The sequence below is a fragment of the Eleutherodactylus coqui genome, chromosome 1 (assembly GCF_035609145.1).
Source record: "Eleutherodactylus coqui strain aEleCoq1 chromosome 1, aEleCoq1.hap1, whole genome shotgun sequence".
Taxonomy (NCBI): Eukaryota; Metazoa; Chordata; class Amphibia; order Anura; family Eleutherodactylidae; genus Eleutherodactylus; species Eleutherodactylus coqui.
The window spans coordinates 246,967,024-246,990,072 of record NC_089837.1 but is presented as its reverse complement, the minus strand read 5'-3'; the positions used below and the strand labels follow the sequence as shown (position 1 = coordinate 246,990,072).

Genomic DNA, 23,049 nt, shown 5'->3' with positions numbered 1-23,049 from the left:
TTCATCAAGTCTTTTTGCACCACCCAGTGATCTAATTTTTGCACTCTTGCCCACTGGAGTTTTGCCATTCTATTTTTGCCATCTGTGCTAAGGAACAACAAGGTACAGTTCTGACAAATTTCTTGATCTAGCAGCCTTTTTTGGCTGCAATTTGCTTAATTATGCACCATATGTTCATCAAACCCAGTTTGACATCATCTTCTGACCACTTTTGCAAACAAGTTGTTTGCTTCCACGGGATTCCCCATTGCTGGATATTTTTTTTTTCTTTCATATGGGGAGGCTCCAACTGTGAAAAGGCAGTTGTCCTAAGAAAGTGGCCATTTAGTGTATAATATCATCATGTAGTAAACTCCTAGGCTCCCTGGATTGGTGGCAACAAGTGCAGCACCCACCGCTTAAAGAGATATTAAGAAATTGAACAGCACAGACTTTGGATCTATTTAGACTAAAAGCACAACATGATGGTAGAGGATGACCAATCACTTTAGGTTTATTATGAAGATAACAGAACTCTAGGATGCATCTTCTTCATTGAGGTCCCACACAAAGTTGATTGGCAGATCTCCCATCTTCTCTTTGTAGACTTTATCAAACATCTCGCTTTGTGCCACCGTCATCATATTTTTCCAGTCACCAACAATCCCTGGTAAAGAGCATAAATAAGCTGAGCCAATGGATTTCTGTACAATGAGTGATACAGTTAAGTAAACCAGATTAAACTACACATCCTTACCAGCATCTGACCAGTGACAAATTGTGTTAACAAGTGTACTTACAGCCATCACACCTTTCAATAAATGTAATGAATCATGACACACATGTCAAGGCACTCAGAAATGGAAAGAGCATTCCCAGGAAATATGTAATTATGCTTCTATGTAATCAGTTTATGATGGAACATTTGGAAGTAGTTCCCTCTAATATCGTGTAAATACATTTTTCACCCAACTAACCAGCATGATTCCTTGTCTTAGGTCTCCACATTCACGCTTGCCCCCTGCCAGGTTGGTAATGGAAGTGACTGCTGTCAGTGTTGTGGTATTTTTCGTTACTGAGTCTATGTTATTAGAGATGAGTAAAAACTATCTTCCAAAATGCAAAGCACTCTGATGTGGTACAATGCTTAACCCCTTAAGGATATGGCATATTTTGGCCATAAGGATGCAACAAATTTTGGGAGATTTTCATCTCTATTTGTCCTCCTGCAGACGGCCAGGTCGGATCAGGCTGTGACAATTCTTGCAGCAGGATGCGAGCTGTGCCCCTGCAGTGACCCGTGGTTCACCTGCTCCTGGTGTCTTGCTCTGCTCTGCTATGTGCCGGCTACCGCCCAGCCGGCACATGCGCAGTGCAGAGTCGGCACGCCACAAGTGACGTTCCTGTGAGGGCCTCTGCGAGGTACGCACAGAAATAGGACATGCCGCGATTTGTTTACCGCATGAGTTTTCACACGGTCAAATCGCGGCTGTCTGCATAGGATTGCATTATCTAATGCAATCCCATGGCAGCGTGCACGAACGGAAATTCTGCGGGAAATCCCGCTGGGGAATTTCTGCCCGCGTGCATTCAGCTTACATCAAATGCCATAACTTTTATTTTTCCATCAACATGGACGAATAAAAGCAGTTTTTTGTGTGGCAAATTAATTTTAATTGGTATCATGTTTTGAATACGTATAATGTATTCTATGATTTTTATAATTTTTTTTTTAGGAGAGCAGGAAAAAAAAACCCATCAATTCTGCCATTTAGTTTTTTTTGTACAGTGTTAATTATATAGCATAAGTGACATGATAAATTTTTCTGCCGGTTGGTACAATTATGATGACCAAAATTCTATTTTTTTAGGTTTTTCCACTTTTGAACTGCATTGCTGTATTCAAAGTCCTAAAATATTTTTTTTTCATGAACTGGGCTCTATAAGTGCTTGTTTTTTGCGTGATGAGCTGTATTCTTTATTGGGGGTATATTTGGGTATGTACATTTTTTAAAACTTTTGTTGCATTTCTTTAGGAGGTGAAATGAACAAAGTAAGCATTTTTGTTCCTTTTTAGGGTTTCTTTTACAGTTTTTGCAGTACAGGATAAATAGTGTGTTCAATTTTTTTCAATTTATTATTTTTTATACAAAGAAGGGAAAGCGCACAGGAAAGGGTTTTCTTTGTTACTATTTTATGTGGGTTTTTATTTATTTTTATGTCCATATAGGGGACTTGAAACACAAAAGCTCTGATTGCCATGATATTATAATGTATTATCACTTAAAATAGTGATCACAGCCTATGACATGCCCGGGTGCCATTATCTGGCATCCTGTTTGCTATGGCAACCAATCATCCTTCCTTGATTACATCTTGGGGAGCTGTGTACCATTTACATGTTGCAATCTACATTGATCACGGCATGCAAGGGCTTAACAGTGGGGATCTGTTTTTTCACTGATCCACGCTATGGCAGCAAGAGACCGGCTGTCGGTTATAGCTGCTTCCCACTGCTGGGTCACTTCTGAGCAGGTACCATCCACAGGACGTAAGTTTACATCCTGCTTTGTTTAGTACCATTCCCTCATGGCTTAAGCTTATGTCCTGTGGAGTTAAGCAGTTAAAACGATTCTTCCAGCTTGACCATGCTATCCAAACTACAGACAGCATGTTATAGAGCAGGAGAAGCTGAGCAGATTGTATATAGTTTTATAGGGAGAGATTCAGTAGAACTTGTTGTATTCTATTGATTTAACTGTTTGTTCATTCTGAGCTAAACAGTCCAATGGGCGGTCCTATCAGTGATTGACAGCTGTCTGTGTATGACTGTACATTCAGGGAAAGCAGCAGTTTGGACACCATTTTCAAGCTGACAGATCCCCTCAAATTCTGGGAAGCACAACAATCCTCTAAAAAGGAATGACTGGTCTTTGTTCACCCAGAAGATAGGCCATTTTAACATTGAAACAGTTTATACCCCTCTCCCCATAAACATGTCCAGCCAGCAGTGAACCCAGTTCACCAAGTGACCGCTGAACTGGTACAGTACATAATTCTTCACAGCCTAGAAACAAGACTAGTAGAGCAGCGAGTCAGCATAACACCTTGTTTGGTGAGGCCTTAGGGCTTTTACGTACTAGCGTTTTTGTAATGCTGCGATATGGTTGCGTTTTTCTCAATGGGACTTTCTAATGTTAAAATCGCATTGCACAAAAATCGCAAAAGCACAAACTTGCGATTTTTGTGAGAAGCGACTTTAACATTAGAAAGTCCCATTGAAAAAAACGCTGCAATATCGCAGCATTAAAAACCCGCTAGTGGGTAAAAGCCCTTAAACTGACTTCACAGGGGTGGACCAGATTCCATATTCTGGAGGCCCACAGCAGATTCCCGCTGTGAGCCCAGCCAGCAAGCCTGCATGCCTGAATTTTCTGTATTGTGTATGAACGTGGTAATTCGCCGTCGGTCATGCACAGACAGATTTTTTTTACTGCGCTGTCGATTAGCGATGATGCGGGTACCCGCCACCCAAACGCAATGTTAAAGGGGTTGTCCCGCGAAAGCAAGTGGGGTTATACACTTCTGTATGGCCATATTAATGCACTTTGTAATGTACATTGTGCATTAAATATGAGCCAAACAGAAGTTATTCACTTACCTGTTCCGTTGCTAGCGTCCTCGTCTCCATGGTGCCGTCTAATTTTCAGCGTCTAATCGCCCGATTAGACGCGCTTGCGCAGTCCGGTCTTCTGTCTTCTGAATGGGGCCGCTCGTGCCGGAGAGCGGCTCCTCGTAGCTCCGCCCCGTCACGTGTGCCGATTCCAGCCAATCAGGAGGCTGGAATTGACAATGGACCGCACAGAAGACCTGCGGTCCACCGAGGGTGAAGATCCCGGCGGCCATCTTCACAAGGTAAGTAAGAAGTCACCGGAGCGCGGGGATTCAGGTAAGCACTATCCGTTTTTTTTTTTAACCCCTGCATCGGGTTAGTCTCGCGCCGAACGGGGGGGCTATTGAAGAAAAAAAAAACGTTTCGGCGCGGGACAACCCCTTTAATTATGCATGGGCTGCGGGTCCGACGACTTCCATTGACTTTAATGGAGGCCAACCACGTGGAATCTGTGGCAAAATAGAGCATGCTATGATCTTTCCTCCACTCACAGAATACACCATTCATATCTGTGAGCAAAAAAGTGATTTAACATACTTTTTAATGCCCACATTTTTCAGCGGATTCACAATGCAGATTCCGATACCTTAAGGTAAGTGCTGGGGTTTTTTTTGCTGGATTTTCAGATTTAAAAAAATAAAAATCAATTCAAGAACAATCCTTTTCATTTTACTTCACCTTTACGCACAAAATCTCCTTTACTATGGTCTACAAGGTCACTTGGAAGAAATCTATAATTGGCAATAGGATCGTGTTTCATGTTCTTAAAAGTTGCTTTTTCCACCACAATGTCTATGGCTTTCTCATCGAGGTTTATACCCACAAATTTGCATATTTTCAGTACAGCAGATCGAAGGTCCTGAAACAGACATGAAAACAATAATTACAATAGGCACAGGTAAGGGCACATTCACGTCTGCAGCAAAGATTCTGTTTGGAGCTTTTGGCTGAGATCCAGCAGAAACTTCTTAATGAAGTAGTGCAGCATGCTGTACTATGACATTCAGTAAAATGTCAATCAAAATGCTGGTCACATTCATCATTGTGGATGAGATGGTTGTATGCTTTGTGCATGTCCAGAACCCTATCGCCTCAGGGCCTCATTCGAAATTGCTGGATAGCAAAAACCGCATTACATACTACTTTTCCGATGCAAATTCAAATTAAATCTTTATTGAAAATAAATATACATGGATTCCCAAAAATTTGTAAAACATCTTATAGCAAAATTTTGGACTTGTTTGGGCTGTGTCAGGCTGCTAGAGAAGGAAAGAATAATACATAATAATAATCTTTATTTGTATAGCGCCAACTTATTCCGCAATGCTTAATAGATCAATGAATCCCCTATCCAAGAAGGGTCCAGTGGATTGGGGTTTCTGGAAGCTAGACAGAGCCCATTAAAGTCAGTAGTGTCGATTCAACGCTATTCAGCTCCGAATCTGGTTGGTTTTGGTACTTTCATTGTTTGGCTCCAAGGTTTGACCCAAGCAATGGAAATCACCCGAAGCCCAGAAGTAGATGTGAATGGGGCCTAAGGGAATTATGAATCTACTTTTATAATTGCCAGCTCTATCATATTAACCTTTTGAGCCATCTAGCAAACCAGTTCTATATTTGTGTTAATTATAAAACCTCTCTAATTACGCATCTGATGGCCAGTGCTGCTGCTGTGAGGACAAGTATCATAGATAGTCTTACATTGATACTGATCTGAGCCAGACTTCAAGTAAAGGGAAGATAAATTGCTATGTTTAGGCAACTATCAATAAAGAGGTGTGATATCACTGGGGTTTGATATCTTCTCCATCTAGTTTTATAGGTTATGTACTCTAGTAAAATCCAGTTTCTATTGGCTGTGTATTCTGTCTATGATTTTAAATGTATAGTGGTTTTAACTTGTTTGTTTTTCTCCCCTCCTTTCTCTTTGCAGACTCTCGGACATGGCTGCACTACGGGGGTTTGGCTGGAGCATCTATTTGTTTGTTTGAATAGTACTAATCTAAACATTATTAACCGTATACCTATGTATACTTGTGGTATAAATAAATTATTCATTGATGAGATAAGACTGCCTTGATCTTTATATGTGGTGGTACATATTTATTGTGTGCTATGTTGACGTGCAGGTTATAATTACCTTGGAGCAGTGGCTTATGCTATTTAAAACATCATTGGTTTAAGGTTTAAAGGGGTTGTCCCGCGGCAGCAAGTGGGTCTATACACTTCTGTATGGCCAAAATAATGCACTTTGTAATGTACATTGTGCATTAATTATGAGCCATACAGAAGTTATAAAAAGTTTTTCACTTACCTGCTCCGTTGCTAGCGTCCTCGTCTCCATGGTTGCCGTCTAATTTTCGCCGTCTAATGGCCAAATTAGACGCGCTTGCGCAGTCCGGGTCTTCTTATCTTCTCAATGGGGCTCCGTGTAGCTCCGTGTAGCTCCGCCCCATCACGTGCCGATTCCAGCCAATCAGGAGTCTGGAATCGGCAATGGACCGCACAGAAGAGCTGCGGTCCACGAAGGGAAGAGGATCCCGGCGGCCATCTTCAACCGGTAAGTATAGAAGTCACCGGAGCGCGGGGATTCAGGTAAGTGCTGTGCTGTTTTTTTTTTTAAGTCCCTGCATCGGGGTTGTCTCGCGCCGAACAGGGGGGGGGGGGGGGGGGGTTGAAAAAAAAAAAAAACGTTTAGGCGCGGGACAACCCCTTTAATAACATTGTATGATTTGCACTGGTCAATAAGAACCGTCTTTTCATAAATAAGTACATTAGGCCATTTTTGATCCTTACAATAGCTCTGCCACGTTACGGCTACGTGTAGTTATAGCGTTTTGTAAAGTACCGCGTATCGCATTGTGGGATTTCTTCCCTTCCTGCGCATGCACAAGACTGTGTAGCCTCTGCACGCAGATGTAGACAGGCAGCGTGTGGTCTCCATGGTAGTGGTGACATAATGCTCAGAGCGGTCTCACGTATGTACTGTGAGTGACCCGGATATACTCCTTGATCAGGTGATATGTGATTTGCCGAGAGCTGCGCATGCGCAAGCTGCGTTCAGATACGCTGAGGGTTAGCATATAGTTGTGTCAACAATACAAACCTCCATTGCCATCCCCTGGTCGGTACCTGTGACCGTGAAGAAACAAGTGAGTTCACCTGTTGGAGGAGGGAGTTCTTTTGATTGTATGTAGGTGATTGGTGTTTGTTTTGTACTTAATGTGGGTTTTTGTTCATGTGGCTTCAGCTTGACAAAGACCCCAACTGGGGTTGAAATGTTGTATTATGACATTATGTGTTTCTGGAGTTCAATAAAGGAGCACCAATACGAATGAAAATTGTTCTAACAAGACGCTCCTTTATGCTGGTCATTCGTCGTTTTTTGCCAGCATTATTTTAGTGATATTTACTGTGAAGTTCTTTGGGGACACTATCTGTAGGGAGCGATTTACTGACACTTTAGAAGTGGCACTATGTAAATGCTAGCATATCATCTTTAGGGTACTATCAATTATTCACTAATATTTTGGGGGTACTACAGGGATAGCAGTATTATTTCTGCAGTACTGTAAATGGAAGCCCTAAGTAGCACAGCAGATGCATTATTAGAGTATCAGCAGGATAGGGATTTGTAAAGAGGGTGGTGATACGCTAGGAAAGCATAAACAGTGTAGAGACAAGATGTGGCTGGATGAAGACATTGTCACAACACTTTTAAAAAAAAATCTCCTACAATCCAATTCTTCTTTTTCTGCACCCATTGCAGTCTCTTCTTTTTATTTACTGTCTGAAGAAGTGTTTTTCACACAGCAACTCTACCAAAGAAGCCAGCTGATCTAAGTCCGTTCTTGAAAATTTCCAAATATACCAGTTTGTCATGGCCTAAGTTGAAATCTCCTTGAATTTAAGTAGTTCACCATCTATTATGTTTGGAGAGCAGCATGATGGAATTATCTTCTGGTTTTATATTCATTTGTGACCTTCTACTCCACTGTGTGGTTGATCTCTGTTGATCCATGTAATAGTAAAGGCTTGATGGTGCATGCAATAGTAAACATGGGGATCCTCACTTTTGAGGCAATGCCAGGAATGTAAAGACCATATTTGTGGATTACTGCCCTCATCTCTTGGTCCATAGTTACTCACAGCTGGGAAGCCATCTCCTATAATTCACCAACTGCAAATCCTTGTGACTGTTGGTTTCTTATGGCCACATAACATTAATAACCTTGACTTCTTGTTATTCAATACTTATCACTCATCTTTCTGTAGTTGCTTTCAAGTTGCTAAGGTTCGAATAACAGACTAGAAATGCAGCAGAAATATTTGTAAAAACAGGGACAACGAAACAGCAGGATATACAGCGAACAGATCGCTGTTGTCAAATGTATGCTTACTTTTAGCAGGTTACATTCTGGATATGTAGCGGTTTGCTAATATACAGTAAGATTATTTTTAGTGAAACAATCTCCTCACATTTTAGTTGTTAGTATTAATCCTGAAATTCAGAATGCTTATGGTGCCGAAGGACTTTTGACCAGTAGTATATATGAAGAGAGGATCAAGAAGAAACAGAATGTGGCAGCAATATTAAAAAGTAGTGCATCAAGCATATTAACCATGCATTCTAAATGCATAGTAACATTTTTACTGTGAACTGAAAGGTTGCATATGCTGCCTCCACAGCTTAAGGCTAACTTACATGTTGACTTTTGGCCATGAGAAGGCCATGTGTCTAAAGATTACTATAGAATTGTGACATTGCACTCTCATTGACTTGAATGAGATTGTGGTGAGCTGCAAGAGATTGTAACGGCGTCTCATATATTGCCCCCCCCCCAAAAAAGTCAAACCTCAGTGGATATTTTGTGATTTGCAGGTCACGGTCACGGACACTTGTGGCTCGCACCACAATCCCATTGACCTCTATACGAGTACAAAGTCGCAGGGCTACATGACGATCTTTGGTTACATGGCCTCTGTCATGGCTAAAAGTCGCTGTGTAGCACTAGCCTAATTCTCTGTTACTATCAGGCTCAATGTCCACACTGTCTTTCAGTAGAGATTGGCCTTCTGGAAATTGAAGGCACTGTAGAGTAATTTGATGAATTAAAACTAACATTCCACTTTATCATCAAAACCCAACTAAGATGTTACGGTTGTGTACGTCATACACTGGTCAACTGTAGAACTGGTGGATATAAACTTTATCACTCTAGGAATAGAGAATCAAGTATCACAATTGTGACAAATTTTAAGTGTTTGACCGTAAAACCCTTTTATAGATGTAAATATCCAACTTGATGCCATAGTTGTTTATTTCACTTTATATACTGCACAGCTTATTATCTTCAAATAAACCAATAATTACCTTTTTCATTTCCTCATATGTTACAAAAAGCATGTTGAAGTCCTCTTTAAGTGTGTACCAGCCCCTAACATGATCAAACCACGAGCCACCAAAAACTGTAAGATAAGATTAAATGTTTCTTTCTAGAATTTATAAATGCATAATATTTCTAAACTTTGTGAATCACTTTAGAGCACCATATGGTTTTAATGGCCCAATGTGCTTTATTTTCAAAGTGAAAATTTACTAGTGCTGTTACTAATAGAATTTAAAAAAAAGCGCCTCATATGTGGGACAATTTGGTAAAATAGTTCTCTGCACGTAATAAGAGCAGCTCACCTTAAGCTCCTGAAGTTCGAGGCAAGGAGAATGTAATCCAGCTGGCAGCTGCTCATTCCTCTCTTTGCAGGTGGATGCCGTTAATTGCATGAAGCTATGGAACACAGTGCTAGGGCCAGGATACAGTGAGGTAAGTATTAATCCTTTTATTTCATTTGACAGGTTAACTATCCATACAGGAATCAGGCAACAGGTTTCTCCACAATGCTTTGTCACTGCCGGTCCATGGTGGAGAAGTACGCTGCTTGATTTCTGCACGGATATTTTACCTGTTAAATGAAATAAAAGGTTTTATACTTCCCTCACTGTATCCTGGCCCCGGCACCAAAAACACAAGTTGCGTTGTGTTACGTTTTTAACATTAGAAAGTCCCATTGACAATCGCGTTAACAAAAAGCGCAAACGCAAGTGTGTGGGAGCCCTAATTTGAGTGAAAAGTGACAGACTATACATTAACATTTTGCCAGCAAATACTTTTACTTAAAGGAATTAATACAAAAACAGGCACCAGGTCTGTAAGGGAACCCTTGAAATTGTCATCAAGGTCACATTTGTTATAAAGGTTGCCAAATTCATTGCTGTACACTACAACCACTGTTGGGTCCAGAAGTTAACACAATTTTCATAATTTAGAATGAAGTGTTGAATTTCAGCTTCAAATCAAGGGGTGTAGCCAAAATGTTGGATTAACCATTCAGGAATTGCAGCCATTTTTTACATAGTTCCTCACAGGCAGCTGAATGGTTATTGCAGCTGACTGGAGGGCAGGGAGTAGAAGTGTGGATTGGGCGACCTAGGTCATGCTTAGATCGGAGAGGAGTTAAAGTAGTAAAAGTTAGTGTAGGATAGAAGATAGAATATTCTGGAGCTTAGAGTAGGCTAGAAGACATCAGAAAGCAGATAGATTAGTAAAATGGAGGACTTCCTGGGCCAGATGAGAGCAGCAGTGGCACAGGATGACCATTCCTGGCTTGAAAGATTCCTGGAAGAGTGTAGGGCTACAGCACCAGCAGCAGGAGTAGCGGAGGGCACGGGTCCGGCAGCGCCGAGCGTTGGAGGAGAGCGTGGAAGGCCCAAGAGAAGAAGAAATCTCCCAGCAAGACTCAGCCCCAGCCCAGCAGCGAAGAAGAGGAGCAGCAGGAGAGGTCCCGGAGCTGGTGAGGAGGCCCGCAGTGTGGAGTTGGAGGCGGGCAGAAGAGCGGCGGGTCACAGGCAGAGCAGGCAGGAAGAGAGCGGCGGTACGTCGGGCAGTGCTGCGGGAACACGCAGGCGACGGAGTAGGAGAGGACTGCTTGGTAAGTCATCTTCCGGTAGGAGGGAGGGGTTCCCCACGTGGCCGGCTGCAGTGGTGAAGTACAGGAGCAGCAGAGCTTGCCAGGTGGTTTGGGAAAGGGGGGAGCGGGATGCAAAGCTGCGGCGGTGCTGTTAATCAGCTGGGTAGAGGAGCGGCAGCACGGAGGGTATATGTTGCGGAGGGGGCAGTGCAGTTGACCCCCAGCGCCAGTCGTTAGGGTGGTCTGTGGCAGATAGGTGCATGCCGAGCGGGGAGGGGGATGGGGAAGAGGGGGAGGGGCACAGGAGTCCAGTAGCGATAGCAGGCGATCATCAGGGGGATCTAAAGGCAGCTGTGAGCATAGCAGTGACTCCATGGAGGGCATAGCGCTGGGTGGGGGCAGGTGGGCAAGTAGGTAGTGTAGTTTGTAGGAGGGTGAGGCAGACCGATGAGAGAATTGGGGGAAGATTATCAAGTGGGAGCATGGGATGGGAAGGCAGGGAGGCTTCAGGCAGCACGGGCCATTACCAAGGGGGATTTAGCAAGAGTAGACAGGGGGAGGCTTGAAAAGGGGGTCAGCAAGAGGTCAGGGCAGGCAGGGGGTAGTAGGTATCAAGAGGATAGGGATAGTACTGGGAAGTCAGTTTGCAGGTGCAGAGAAAGGCAAGAGAGGAATGATGAGAGTAGTGTAGCATTCAGAAGCATCTATGAGAGGGCAGGGGGGATTCAGTTTAGTTCAGGGAACATTAGGAGCAGGAGAGCACATCGAGGTCAGGCGGGGGCGAGGGAGGTTATAGGGTCACGGAACAGTTTTGCTGGTTCTTCCTCATCTGTTTCCATAGATGAGGGTTGTCACCATAGCAACAAGCGGATGCAACAGAGGAGTGATCGCCCTGAGGTGTGCAGGAGTGATGGTCCCTGCAGGCAGTTGAGGAGGATGCGGAGCACTGGCCATCACGATTTGCCGTCAGGACAGCGTTTGACTTCATTTACAGGAAGGAGGAGCTTTGAATCAGGATATCAGCATATGGAGGATTGGTTGGCGCACAGGTCTAGGGCAGCACGCCAAGGAGGCGGTTGGGATGCTTCTTTCGCCATGGCTTCGATGCAGCGTCCAACTGATTGGAGGAGCAAAGATGTCGATGGGACAGCGACGTTCCCACCCTTGGCCAGGCCGGAAGATGGAACCGGTGAGTCAACATGCCGCAAGGCTTGGGATAAGGTGGTGGCCAGCAAGATCAGTGATCATGATTTTATGGTAGGGCTAAAAGCGCTGGTGCAGCAGTATGAAGCAAAACAGGGGGTGTTGGTATCCTCGGATGGTAACAGAGGTCTGCCAGATGAGAGTGGTTTGGTGCAAGTCCCTATGTATATGGGTAAAGAATCCAAGCGGTGTGACTCCACTAGGGGCCGGGTTCCAGATGAGTTGGCGGAAAAGATAAAAAACTGATTGTTCATCGACATTTGGTCCCTGCTGGCGGTAGATCACGTGGCAGTAACCAGGGAATGTTTTTCCGAACGGGGCAGTGATAGAAAGCCAAAAGTCGCAAAAATGTTCAGTAATTGGCTGCAAGCTTTCTTGATGTTAGCGTATATAACATGCCAACATCAGCCCCATAAGTGCCCGGAGATGGTGCTATACATTAATACTATCTTTAGCACCTACAAGCTACACGGAGGTTCAGATTGGTGGCGCTACGACGAGGATTTTAGACATCGGGTTTCGGGTTCTAATTCTATGAGTTGGGCGTGTAAGGCTACAGATGTATGGCTGCAGCTTATTTTGGCACAGAGGCCTCAAAAAACTCCCTTTTCAGGCGGAGCCGCAGTTGTCGGACAGCAGTCAGCGACTGCGGCTCCCAAGCCTAATGGCACTTGCTGGCTCTACAACGAAGGGCATTGTAGATTTTTTGCCCCGTGCAAGTTTAGGCACGAGGGTACGGTGTGCGGCGGTAACCACGCCGTGGTGCGTTGTTTCCGGAAACCCAGAGGCAGTTCCTCTGTGTGTGCGGCTGGCTCAGCAGTGAACACCAGTGAGAAGCAGCATCCTGCAGATGTGGTTAGACAGGTACCACAGGAGGCAAGCATTCTTGAGAGGGGATTTAAATACGGGTTTTACATTTCTCACACGCCGCAGCCTTCGTTGTTATTGAGTTTTAATTTGAAGTCGGCTGGGGACAATGTGTTTTTAGTTGAAGAGAAACTGTTAAAAGAAATAAGGGCAGGTCGAATGGTGGTCCCTTTTCAGGAACTGCTGTTTGACAATTTGCGTGTCTCCCCACTGGGCTTGATGCCAAAGAAGGAGGCAGGCGAAATTGTCGTTTCCAGTAGGATCCTCGTTGAATGATGGTATATCTAAAGAGCAGGCTGCGGTGTCATATACGTCATTCGACCGAGTAGTAATCTTGCTTCAGCAGGCAGGAGCCGGAGCGCTTTTGACGAAGGTGGACATTGAGTCCACTTTTTGATTGCTTCCAGTGCATCCTTTCTGTTTTCACCTATTGGGTTGTAAGCTTCATGACCATTTTTTTGTGGACATGTATTTGCCGATGGGATGCTCCATATCTTGTTACTACTTCGAATTGTTCAGTTCCTTTTCGGAGTGGATTGTGGTTTATGAGACGGGCATCACATCGGTCATCCACTATCTGGACGACTTCTTGTTTGTTCAGGTCCATAACGGGTAAAATCAGAGTACCATTCTCGGAGAAAAGACGGAAGGTCCTGTGTCGTGCCTAACGTTTTTAGGCATTGTAATAGACGCGGTAAATATGGTCTTTCGTCTGCCGACGGAAAAGAGTTGAATGGCTAAAGCAGGCGGTGGAGTCGGTCAGGGGTTGTCGCAAAGTTACTCTACATCAGATTCAAGTGTTGTTGGGGCTTCTCAATTTTGCCTATGGGCCGCGTTTTTTTGCGTTGTCTCTCATTGGCGACAGTGAGACAACTCTACCATTCTATGATTTTATGAAGAGAACTGCTATCGTTAGTACAGGCATCGGTAGCTAAGGCTACATGGAATGGCTACAACAAAATATGGGTGTCATGGCTAGACGGCGCCAGCAGGATTTTTCCAGACTCTAATCTTGCCAGAGCTTTGACTTTTGATATGTTAGTAAAATTGAGCAATAAAGGATTTTCAGCCAGAGTAATTAAGCGACATTTGTCAGGCATTGCTTTCTTGCTTCGTTTACACGATAAGCAAGATGTCACGAATGATTCTGTTTTAAGGCAGATTTTGAAAGGATAGAGGAAAGAGAGGAGCAGGGCGGATAGGCGGCGGCCTATCACTTTTAGCTGCTATATCTGATGCAAAAAGTTCTGGAAGAGATTTGCATAAATTCTTTTGAGACATTACTTTTTCGGGTGTGTTTTTCACTTGCGTTTATTGTGGCCCTTAGAGTAGGCGAACTGGTCCTGGCGAGCAAGCATAAAGTGGGTGGTTTGGAAGCGGTAGACTTGGTGTTGATGGAGAATGCAGTGAAGGTATGTATATGCAGGTCGAAAATGGACGTATATGGCAGGGGTGAGTTCGCGATGATTTTGGCGTTGGGGTCGGAGTGGTGCCCGGTGGTGTTTAAGTATATGTTCACCATTCGGGGAAGGGCCAGTTTTTGCATCACGTTTTGGGCCTTCCTGTCGCAGTATATCAATTTTTGACGGTCATGCATTTATGCATCAAGCGCTTAGGCTTGGAACAAAAGGAGTTTGGGACTCATTCCTTCAGAATTGGGGTGGCCACTACAGCGAATGCATGTGGAGTTTCCGTGGAAGGTTTGAAACGCTTAGGCAGATGGAAATTGGAGGCTTATAAAGGTTATGTGCGCCCAGATTTGAGGGTGGTGTAAGCTGGGTAGGGAGGTTGCATTTTGTTTTTGTTGCGCTTTAAGTTATTGGAACATCTTCTTGGTGGTATTTCTTTTTCTTGCAGCAAGATGAGCATGGAGCATCTGGATTGTGGGACACTCCTATATTCACCGGGGCGAGAAGAGAGCAGAGATGCGGCCTATCGGAACTGACTTAAAAATGCACTTGTGCATTGGAAAGCAGTAAGGGGATTGCAATGGAATAGGCTGTTCTCAGTGATAATGAAGATCAGCAGCTGGACCCCAAGAGAGGTCATATTGCTATTTTATGCCAGCGGGAATGATTTGGGAAAAGTGAAGGTGGGGGAGTTGATTGCCATCATGAAGAACGACATTGAGCGTTTTAAGGAATTCTTTAGGAGGGTAATAATAGTATGGTAAGATGTAGTCCCAAGGAGGGTGTGGAGAGTGGCTGGGAATCCAGAAGGAGTAGACAGGGCCCGAAAAGCTGTCAACATTAAAATATTGACGTTTGTACAATCCTTGGGCGGAGTAGCAATTCAACATAGGGAGTTAGAGAATGCAGATTGGAGTGCGTTGAGAGGGGATGGGGTCTATCTAAATGATACTGACTTGGACATTTTTCTCTCCAGGTTGCAGCATGGGTTGGAGGCGGGTTTGGAGCTGGCATGAGGGGTGGGGCGGAGTCCGTTGTAGTAATATGCCGCATCATTCGTAGCGGGTAGCTTCTCATGCCAGCTTTGGGTTCAGAGAAAGGCGGTCCTTCTAGCCTGGTTTAGGTCTAAGCGGGCTTGCTGGTGCCTTATGGGACTGTTGAAAAGTTAGTTGTTGGGAATGCATGGGAAGTTGGAAAGGTTTTAAAGAAAGGTTATAAATAATTAACAGTTGTGAATAAAATTGTTATATAATAAAGCTGTGGCCTATCCCACATGTTAAAATGCTAGCCATTGTCATGGTCATTTATTGGGTAAGAGGGAGCAGTTATATGTGTATAGTGCCCCCAGTCCTCCATTTTCGCAGAATGAAAAGTATGGTACAATATAACATAATTCTAAATATAAGGATTAATTTTAATACCTGGATGCAAATACTTTGCAGTAAATGACTGTCTGAAGTTTAACCCCTTAATGACACGGCCCGTTTTTGTTTTTCCTTTTTCGTATTTTCCTCCCCCCTTCAAAAAAATCGTAACTCCTTTATTTATCCATCGACGTCCCTGCTTGTTTTTTGCGGGACAAGTTGTATTTTTAAATGGTGCCATTTACTGTACCATATAATATACTGAAAAACTTTTTAAAGAAGGAGTAAAATGAAGTAAAATGGAGTAAAATGAAAACAAACAAACAACATTCCGCCATCTTTCAGTGCGTCTTGTTTCAACAGCGCACAAACTATAATGCTATAGCATTACGTCATACTGCTTTTTGACAGGCAGTCTATTAAGCCACCCCACGGGGATGGCTTGATAGGCAGTCTGCTAAGGCAGCCCTGGGGCCTTTCAGAAGGCCCCCGCTGCCATGACACCTGCACAGCTCCCCCGATCTCACCGCGGGGGGCCATACGGGACCTCCGAACATCATTCGGGGGATTTAAATGCCGCTGTCAAGGGTTAGTAGCTGCGATCGGCCACACGGCTGATTGTAGCTATTGCCAGCAGGGGGCAGCTGTAATAAACAGCTTACACCTGCGCTGTATGAAGAGAGGTCTCCCCACAACCTCTCTTCATACATACCCCAACGCTCCAGGATGTAAATGTATGTCCTAGAGCGGGAAGGGGTTAAAGGGGTTTTCTGGGTTAAAACTATATCTATCCTCAGAATAGGTCATCAATAGTTAATTGACGCGGACCAGCCACTCAAGATCCCTGTCAATGAGCTGATTGTCTGGCCCACTATATGTGCAGCAGACTGAATGTATAGGATAGGGGTCAGGAGAGGAAATGCCCTAGCTGTCTTCACTCTCATTGAAATCAATGGGAGCTGGAGCTGGCTATTCTACTACTGGCACTTCTGCCACAGCCACAGAAATGTAATAGCTGCTTTAGCTCCCATTGATTTCAATAGGAGTGAAGCTAGCTGAGACACTTTCTCTCCCAACCTCTATAATGCACATCCAGCCTGCTGCACTGAAAGTGGGCCAAGTGATTAGCTGATTGCCAGGGGTCTCGAACAGCAGCACCCTGAGGATTAACTATTTATGACCTATCCTGATGATAGATCATCAATTATTTTTGCCCAGAAAATTTCTATAAAGGAGTGTTACTTGTCTAAATTGATTTTTTATAAAAAGGTTCCCAATGCCTAAGCATATTAAAAGATCCTATGCTCACCTCTTTCACATCCTCTTAGATCCAGCACCCTAGCTCTGGTCTCCCCTCTGATACTGTGTTTACAGGATTCAATCAACCGTTGTATAGAATGTCACAGGCTTCTGCAGATAATCATAGACATCAGAGTTCGAGCACTGAGGTCTGTAACTGGCTGCAGCAGCCTGCTCACAGGCTACCTCTGCAGCTTGTAAGCAGACCTGGCGTAGTGCATGGGGGTGCGGTGCTAGACATGTGGGGAACTGGGAGAGGTGAGCATGGCATCTTTTATTATGTTTGGACATGAGGAACACTGATTTAAAACTGAACTCAGACAGCTGCTTTTCAGAGGCTTCATTTGTACATTCATCTGTCATATAACGGATCAATTAAAACACCATAGCCTTCCTACAGAAATGTTGCCATGAATCAGAAAGAGAAAGATCCTAATGTTTGCTTTTAGAGCACTTTGATATGTGTGTTTCTTTTGTATATATGATGACTGACTATTTTTAACAGTGGGATCTAGAAATACTTGACTTAAAAACTCAAAGCTGCAATTGATTTGCTTAGGAACAAATCAAACAATAGTTGCATGCTTTCTGTTATTACCTTTCCCTGATATGAAGCGCTCCATGAATATTTTCCAATTCATTACAGATTTTAAGTTTGGAATCAGGTTGTAAAAGTGGTAAAAGGACACCAAGACATCTTTTGGGTTTCGATACACATAAATAATCTGAAAAACAAGGAAAATAGCATTTTAATTTTAAGAGCATGTATCAAAATGTTGATTTAATGCAATTATTTATCAACTGGCTAATGCATAATAGATGTTATTTCTAAATCAGTAGCAACTATGATTTTAATGGGAATCTCTAATAATGATAAAAAAAATTACATTCACTTTCCTCGCTTTCACCAAAGTTCTAACTAGTGGACGCAATGGTAGAATCAACAGACATGCCAAGTACGTGGACATAACATGTGATGACATTCATAAGACTCATTCAAGTTCATCCAAAGAGGAATCTGTTTGTTATATTTATTTTTAAATTGATTGTTTGTTATATTTACATTTATTACCTTAGTAGAGGGACACAAAAACAAAATAGTGTATAATAGCAGTCAGGCTCTTTTCACATTCACTTTTTTTTTCCAATGCAACATTGGTTCAGTCCTGGTTTCCATCCTCCATGTAGGATACTGCATGGGGCAGAAACCGGGTTGGAACCACAAGCCATAGTGTGCAATAGATAATACAGTGCTTTGTTATTCAGCTGACAGGGGCAGAAACCTAGTGACATGGAAAGCATAAGAGTCTCCGCCTCGACTATTACAGCCTATTAGAGATGAGCGAGTATACTCGCTAAAGGCAATTGCTCGAGAGAGCATTGCCTTTAGCGAGTATCTCCCCCGCTCGAGACTGCAGGTTCGGGTGCCAGCACGGGGGAGCGGTGAGTAGCGGCTGTCAGCAGGAGAGAGCGGGGAGAAGAGAGGGAGAGAGCTCCGTGCCCGCTGCCGACACCCGAACATGCAGTCTCGAGCGGGGGAGATACTCGCTAAAGGCAATGCTCGCTCGAGCAATTGCCTTTAGCGAGTATACTCGCTCATCTATACAGCCTATGTGTCATAGTTAGAGATGAGCGAGCACCAAAATGCTCGGGTGCTCGTTACTCGGGACGAAATTTTCGCAACGCTCGAGGGTTCGTTTCGAGTAACGAACCCCATTGAAGTCAATGGGCGACTCGAGCATTTTTGTATATCGCCGATGCTCGCTAAGGTTTCCATTTGTGAAAATCGGGGCAATTCAAGAAAGTGATGGGAACGACACAGCAACGGATAGGCCAGGCGAGGGGCTACATGCTGGGCTGCATCTCAAGTTCCCAGGTCCCACTATTAAGCCACAATAGCGGCAAGAGTGGGCCCACCCTCCCTCCCAACAACTTTTACTTCTGAAAAGCCCTCATTAGCAATGCATACCTTAGCTAAGCACCACACTACCTCCAACAAAGCACAATCACTGCCTGCATGACACTTCGCTGCCACTTATCCTGGGTTACATGCTGCCCAACCCCCCTCCCCCCCGCACGACGCAGTGTCCACAGCGCACACCAAAGTGTCCCTGCGCAGCCTTCAGCTGCACTCATGCCACACCACCCTCATGTCTATTTATAAGTGCGTCTGCCAGAGGAACCGCAGGCACACACTGCAGAGGGTTGGCACGGCTAGGCAGCGACCCTCTTTAAAAGGGGCGGGGCGATAGCCCACAATGCTGTACAGAAGCAATGAGAAATATAATCCTGTGCTACCGCCATCAGGAGCTGCACACGTGGGCATAGCAATGGGGAACCTATGTGCCACACACTATTCATTCTGTCAAGGTGTCTGCATGCCCCAGTCAGACCGCGGTTTTTTATAAATAGTCACAGGCAGGTACAACTCCGCAATGGGAATTCCGTGTGCACCCACAGCATGGGTGGCTCCCTGGAACCCACCGGCTTTACATAAATGTATCCCATTGCAGTGCCCATCACAGCTGAGGTAACGTCCGATTAAATGCAGGTGGTCTTCGGCCCACACTGCATGCCCCAGTCAGACTGGGGTTCTTTAGAAGTGTACACATGGAGTTACAACTCCGTGTGGACCGACAGCATGGGTGGGTGCCAGGAAGCCACCGGCGGTACATAAATATATCCCATTGCATTGCCCATCACAGCTGAGGTAATGTCATGTTTAATCCAGGTGGGCTTCGGCCCACACTGCATGCCCCAGTCAGACTGGGGTTCTTTAGAAGTGGACACATGCAGTTACAACTCCCTGTGGACCCACAGCATGGGTGGCTCCCTGGAACCCACCGGCTGTACATAAATGGATCCCATTGCAGTGCCCATCACAGCTGAGGTAACGTCCGATTAAATGCAGGTGGGCTTCGGCCCACACTGCATGCCCCAGTCAGACTGGGGTTCTTTAGAAGTGTACACATGGAGTTACAACTCCGTGTGGACCGACAGCATGGGTGGGTGCCAGGAAGCCACCGGCGGTACATAAATATATCCCATTGCATTGCCCATCACAGCTGAGGTAATGTCATGTTTAATGCAGGTGGGCCTCGGCCCACACTGCATGCCCCAGTCAGACTGGGGTTCTTTAGAAGTAGACACAGATGCATTTACAACTCCCTGTGGATCCACAGCATGGGTGGGTGCCAGGAAGCCACCGGCGGTACATAAATATATCCCATTGCACTGCCCATCACAGCTGATGTAACGTCAGCTTTAATGCAGGTGGGCAAAAAATTAATTGGATTACACTGTAGGCGAGGGCCCCAAAAAATTGATGTACCAACAGTACTAATGTACCTCAGAAAAATTGCCCATGCCCAACAAAGAGGGCAGGTGAAACCCATTAATCACTTTGGTTAATGTGGCTTAATTGGTAACTAGGCCTGCATGCAGCCCAGTTAAAATAAAAATTGGTTCAGGTGAAAGTTTCAACGCTTTAATGAGCATTGAAACGTATAAAAATTGTTTACAAAAATTATATGACTGAGCCTTGTGGGCCTAAGAAAAATTGCCCGTTCGGTGTGATTACATGAGGTTTCCGGAGGAGGAGCAGGAGGAGGAGGATGAATAGAATACACAGATTGATGAAGCAAAAAGGTCCCCGTTTTTGATGGTGATAGAGAACGATGCTTCCATCCGCGGGTGCAGCCTACGTATTGCTTAGGTATCGCTGCTGTCCGCTGGTGGAGAAGAGAAGTCTGGGGAAATCCAGGCTTTGTTCATCTTGATGAGTGTAAGCCTGTCGGCACTGTCGGTTGACAGGCGGGTACGCTTATCCGTGATGATTCCCCCAGCCGCACTAAACACCCTCTCTGACAAGACGCTAGCCGCAGGACAAGCAAGCACCTCCAGGGCATACAGCGCGAGTTCATTCCACGTGTCCAGCTTCGACACCCAGTAGTTGTAGGGGGCAGAGGCGTCACCGAGGACGGTCGTGCGATCGGCTACGTACTCCCTCACCATCCTTTTACAGTGCTCCCGCCAACTCAGCCTTGACTGGGGAGCGGTGACATAGTTTTGCTGGGGAACCATAAAGCTGGCAAAGGCCTTGGAGAATGTTCCCCTGCCTGCGCTGTACATGCTGCCTGATCTCTGCACCTCCCCTGCTACCTGGCCCTCGGAAGTGTACCTTCTGCCACTAGCGCTGTCGGATGGGAATGTTACCATCAGTTTGTCCGCCAGGGTCCTGTGGTATAGCATCACTCTCTAACCCCTTTCCTCTTCGGATATGAGAGTGGAAAGGTTCTCCTTATACCGTGGGTCGAGCAGTGTGTATACCCAGTAATCCGTAGTGGCCAGAATGCGTGTAACGCGAGGGTCAAGAGAAAGGCATCCTAACATGAAGTCAGCCATGTGTGCCAGGGTACCTGTACGCAACACATGGCTGTCCTCACTAGGAAGATCACTTTCAGGATCCTCCTCCTCCTCCTCCCCCTCCTCCGGCCATACACGCTGAAAGGATGACAGGCAAACAGCATGGGTACCCTTAGCAGTGGGCCAAGCTGTCTCTTTCCCCTCCTCCTCATGCTCCTCCCCCTCCTCCTCAACGCGCTGAGATATAGACATGAGGGTGCTCTGACTATCCAGCGACATACTGTCTTCCCCTGCCTCCGTTTCCAAGCGCAAAGCGTCTGCCTTTATGCTTTGCAGGGAGCTTCTCAAGAGGCATAGCAGAGGAATGGTGACGCTAATGATTGCAGCATCCCCGCTCACCATCTGGGTAGACTCCTCAAAGTTTCCAAGGACCTGGCAGATGGCTGCCAACCAGGCCCACTCTTCTGTAAAGAATTGAGGAGGCTGACTCCCACTACGCCGCCCATGTTGGAGTTGGTATTCCACTATAGCTCTACGCTGCTCATAGAGTCTGGCCAACATGTGGAGCGTAGAGTTCCACCGTGTGGGCACGTCGCACAGCAGTCAGTGCACTGGCAGATTAAACCGATGTTGCAGGGTCCGCAGGGTGGCAGCGTCCGTCTTGGACTTGCGGAAATGTGCGCTGACCCGGTGCACCTTTCCGAGCAGGTATGGCAAGTATGGGTAGCTTTTCAGAAAGCGCTGAACCACCAAATTACAGACATGGGCCAGGCATGGCACGAGCGTGAGGCTGCCGAGCTGCAGAGCCGCCACCAGGTTACGGCCGTTGTCACACACGACCATGCCCGGTTGGAGGCTCAGCGGCGAAAGCCAGCGGTCAATCTGCTCTGTCAGACCCTGCAGCAGTTCGTGGGCCATGTGCCTCTTCTCTCCTAAGCTGAGTAGTTTCAGCACGGCCTGCTGACGCTTGCCCACCGCTGTGCTGCCACGCAGCGCGACACCGACTGCTGGCGACGTGCTGCTGCTGCTGACACATCTTGATTGCGTGACAGAGGTTGCGTTGGAGGAGGGTGGTTTAGTGGAGGAAGCATACACTGCCGCAGATACCAGCACCGAGCTGGGGCCCGCAATTCTGGGGGTGGGTAGGACGTGAGCGGTCCCAGGCTCTGATTCTGTCCCAGCCTCCACTAAATTCACCCAATGTGCCGTCAGGGAGATATAGTGGCCCTGCCCGCCTGTGCTTGTCCACGTGTCCGTTGTTAAGTGGACCTTGGCAGTAACTGCATTGGTGAGGGCGCGTACAATGTTGCTGGAGACGTGGTCGTGCAGGGCTGGGACGGCACATCGGGAAAAGTAGTGGCGACTGGGAACCGAGTAGCGCGGGGCCGCCGCCGCCATCATGCTTTTGAAAGCCTCCGTTTCCACAAGCCTATACGGCAGCATATCCAGGCTGATCAATTTGGCTATGTGCACGTTTAACGCTTGAGCGTGCGGGTGCGTGGCGGCGTACTTGCGCTTGCGCTCAAACAGTTGCGCTAGCGACGTCTGGACGCTGCGCTGAGAGACATTGCTGGATGGGGCCGAGGACAGCGGAGGTGAGGGTGTGGGTGCAGGCCGGTAGGTACTCGTGCCTGTGTCCTCAGAGGGGGGTTGGATCTCAGTGGCAGGTTGGGGCACAGGGGGAGAGGCAGTGGTGCAAACCGGAGGCGGTGAATGGCCTTCGTCCCACCTTGTGGGGTGCTTGGCCATCATATGCCTGCGCATGCTGGTGGTGGTGGCTCCCCAGCTGATCTTGGCGCGACAAAGGTTGCACACCACTGTTCGTCGGTTGTCAGGCGTCTCTGTGAAAAACTGCCACACCTTAGAGCACCTTGGCCTCTGCAGGTTGGCATGGCGCGAGGGGGAGCTTTGGGAAACAGTTGGT

The 23,049-nt window shown here is 45.9% G+C and overlaps 1 protein-coding gene across 1 annotated transcript in view; it reads right to left on the bottom strand.

The window, feature by feature from the left end:
- Window positions 1–477: 477 nt before the first annotated feature.
- The window catches only part of LOC136632715 (amine sulfotransferase-like), a 65,576-nt gene continuing 43,004 nt past the window's right edge, over window positions 478–23,049 (bottom strand). Inside the window, exons 4-7 of the mRNA XM_066607794.1 lie at window positions 17,359–17,485; window positions 9,027–9,121; window positions 4,331–4,511; window positions 478–646 (exon numbers count right to left, since the gene is read on the bottom strand). Of these exons, the coding sequence (XP_066463891.1) occupies window positions 516–646; window positions 4,331–4,511; window positions 9,027–9,121; window positions 17,359–17,485 (534 nt within the window). The 3' untranslated portion in view covers window positions 478–515. The remainder of the gene's footprint in view (window positions 647–4,330; window positions 4,512–9,026; window positions 9,122–17,358; window positions 17,486–23,049) is intronic.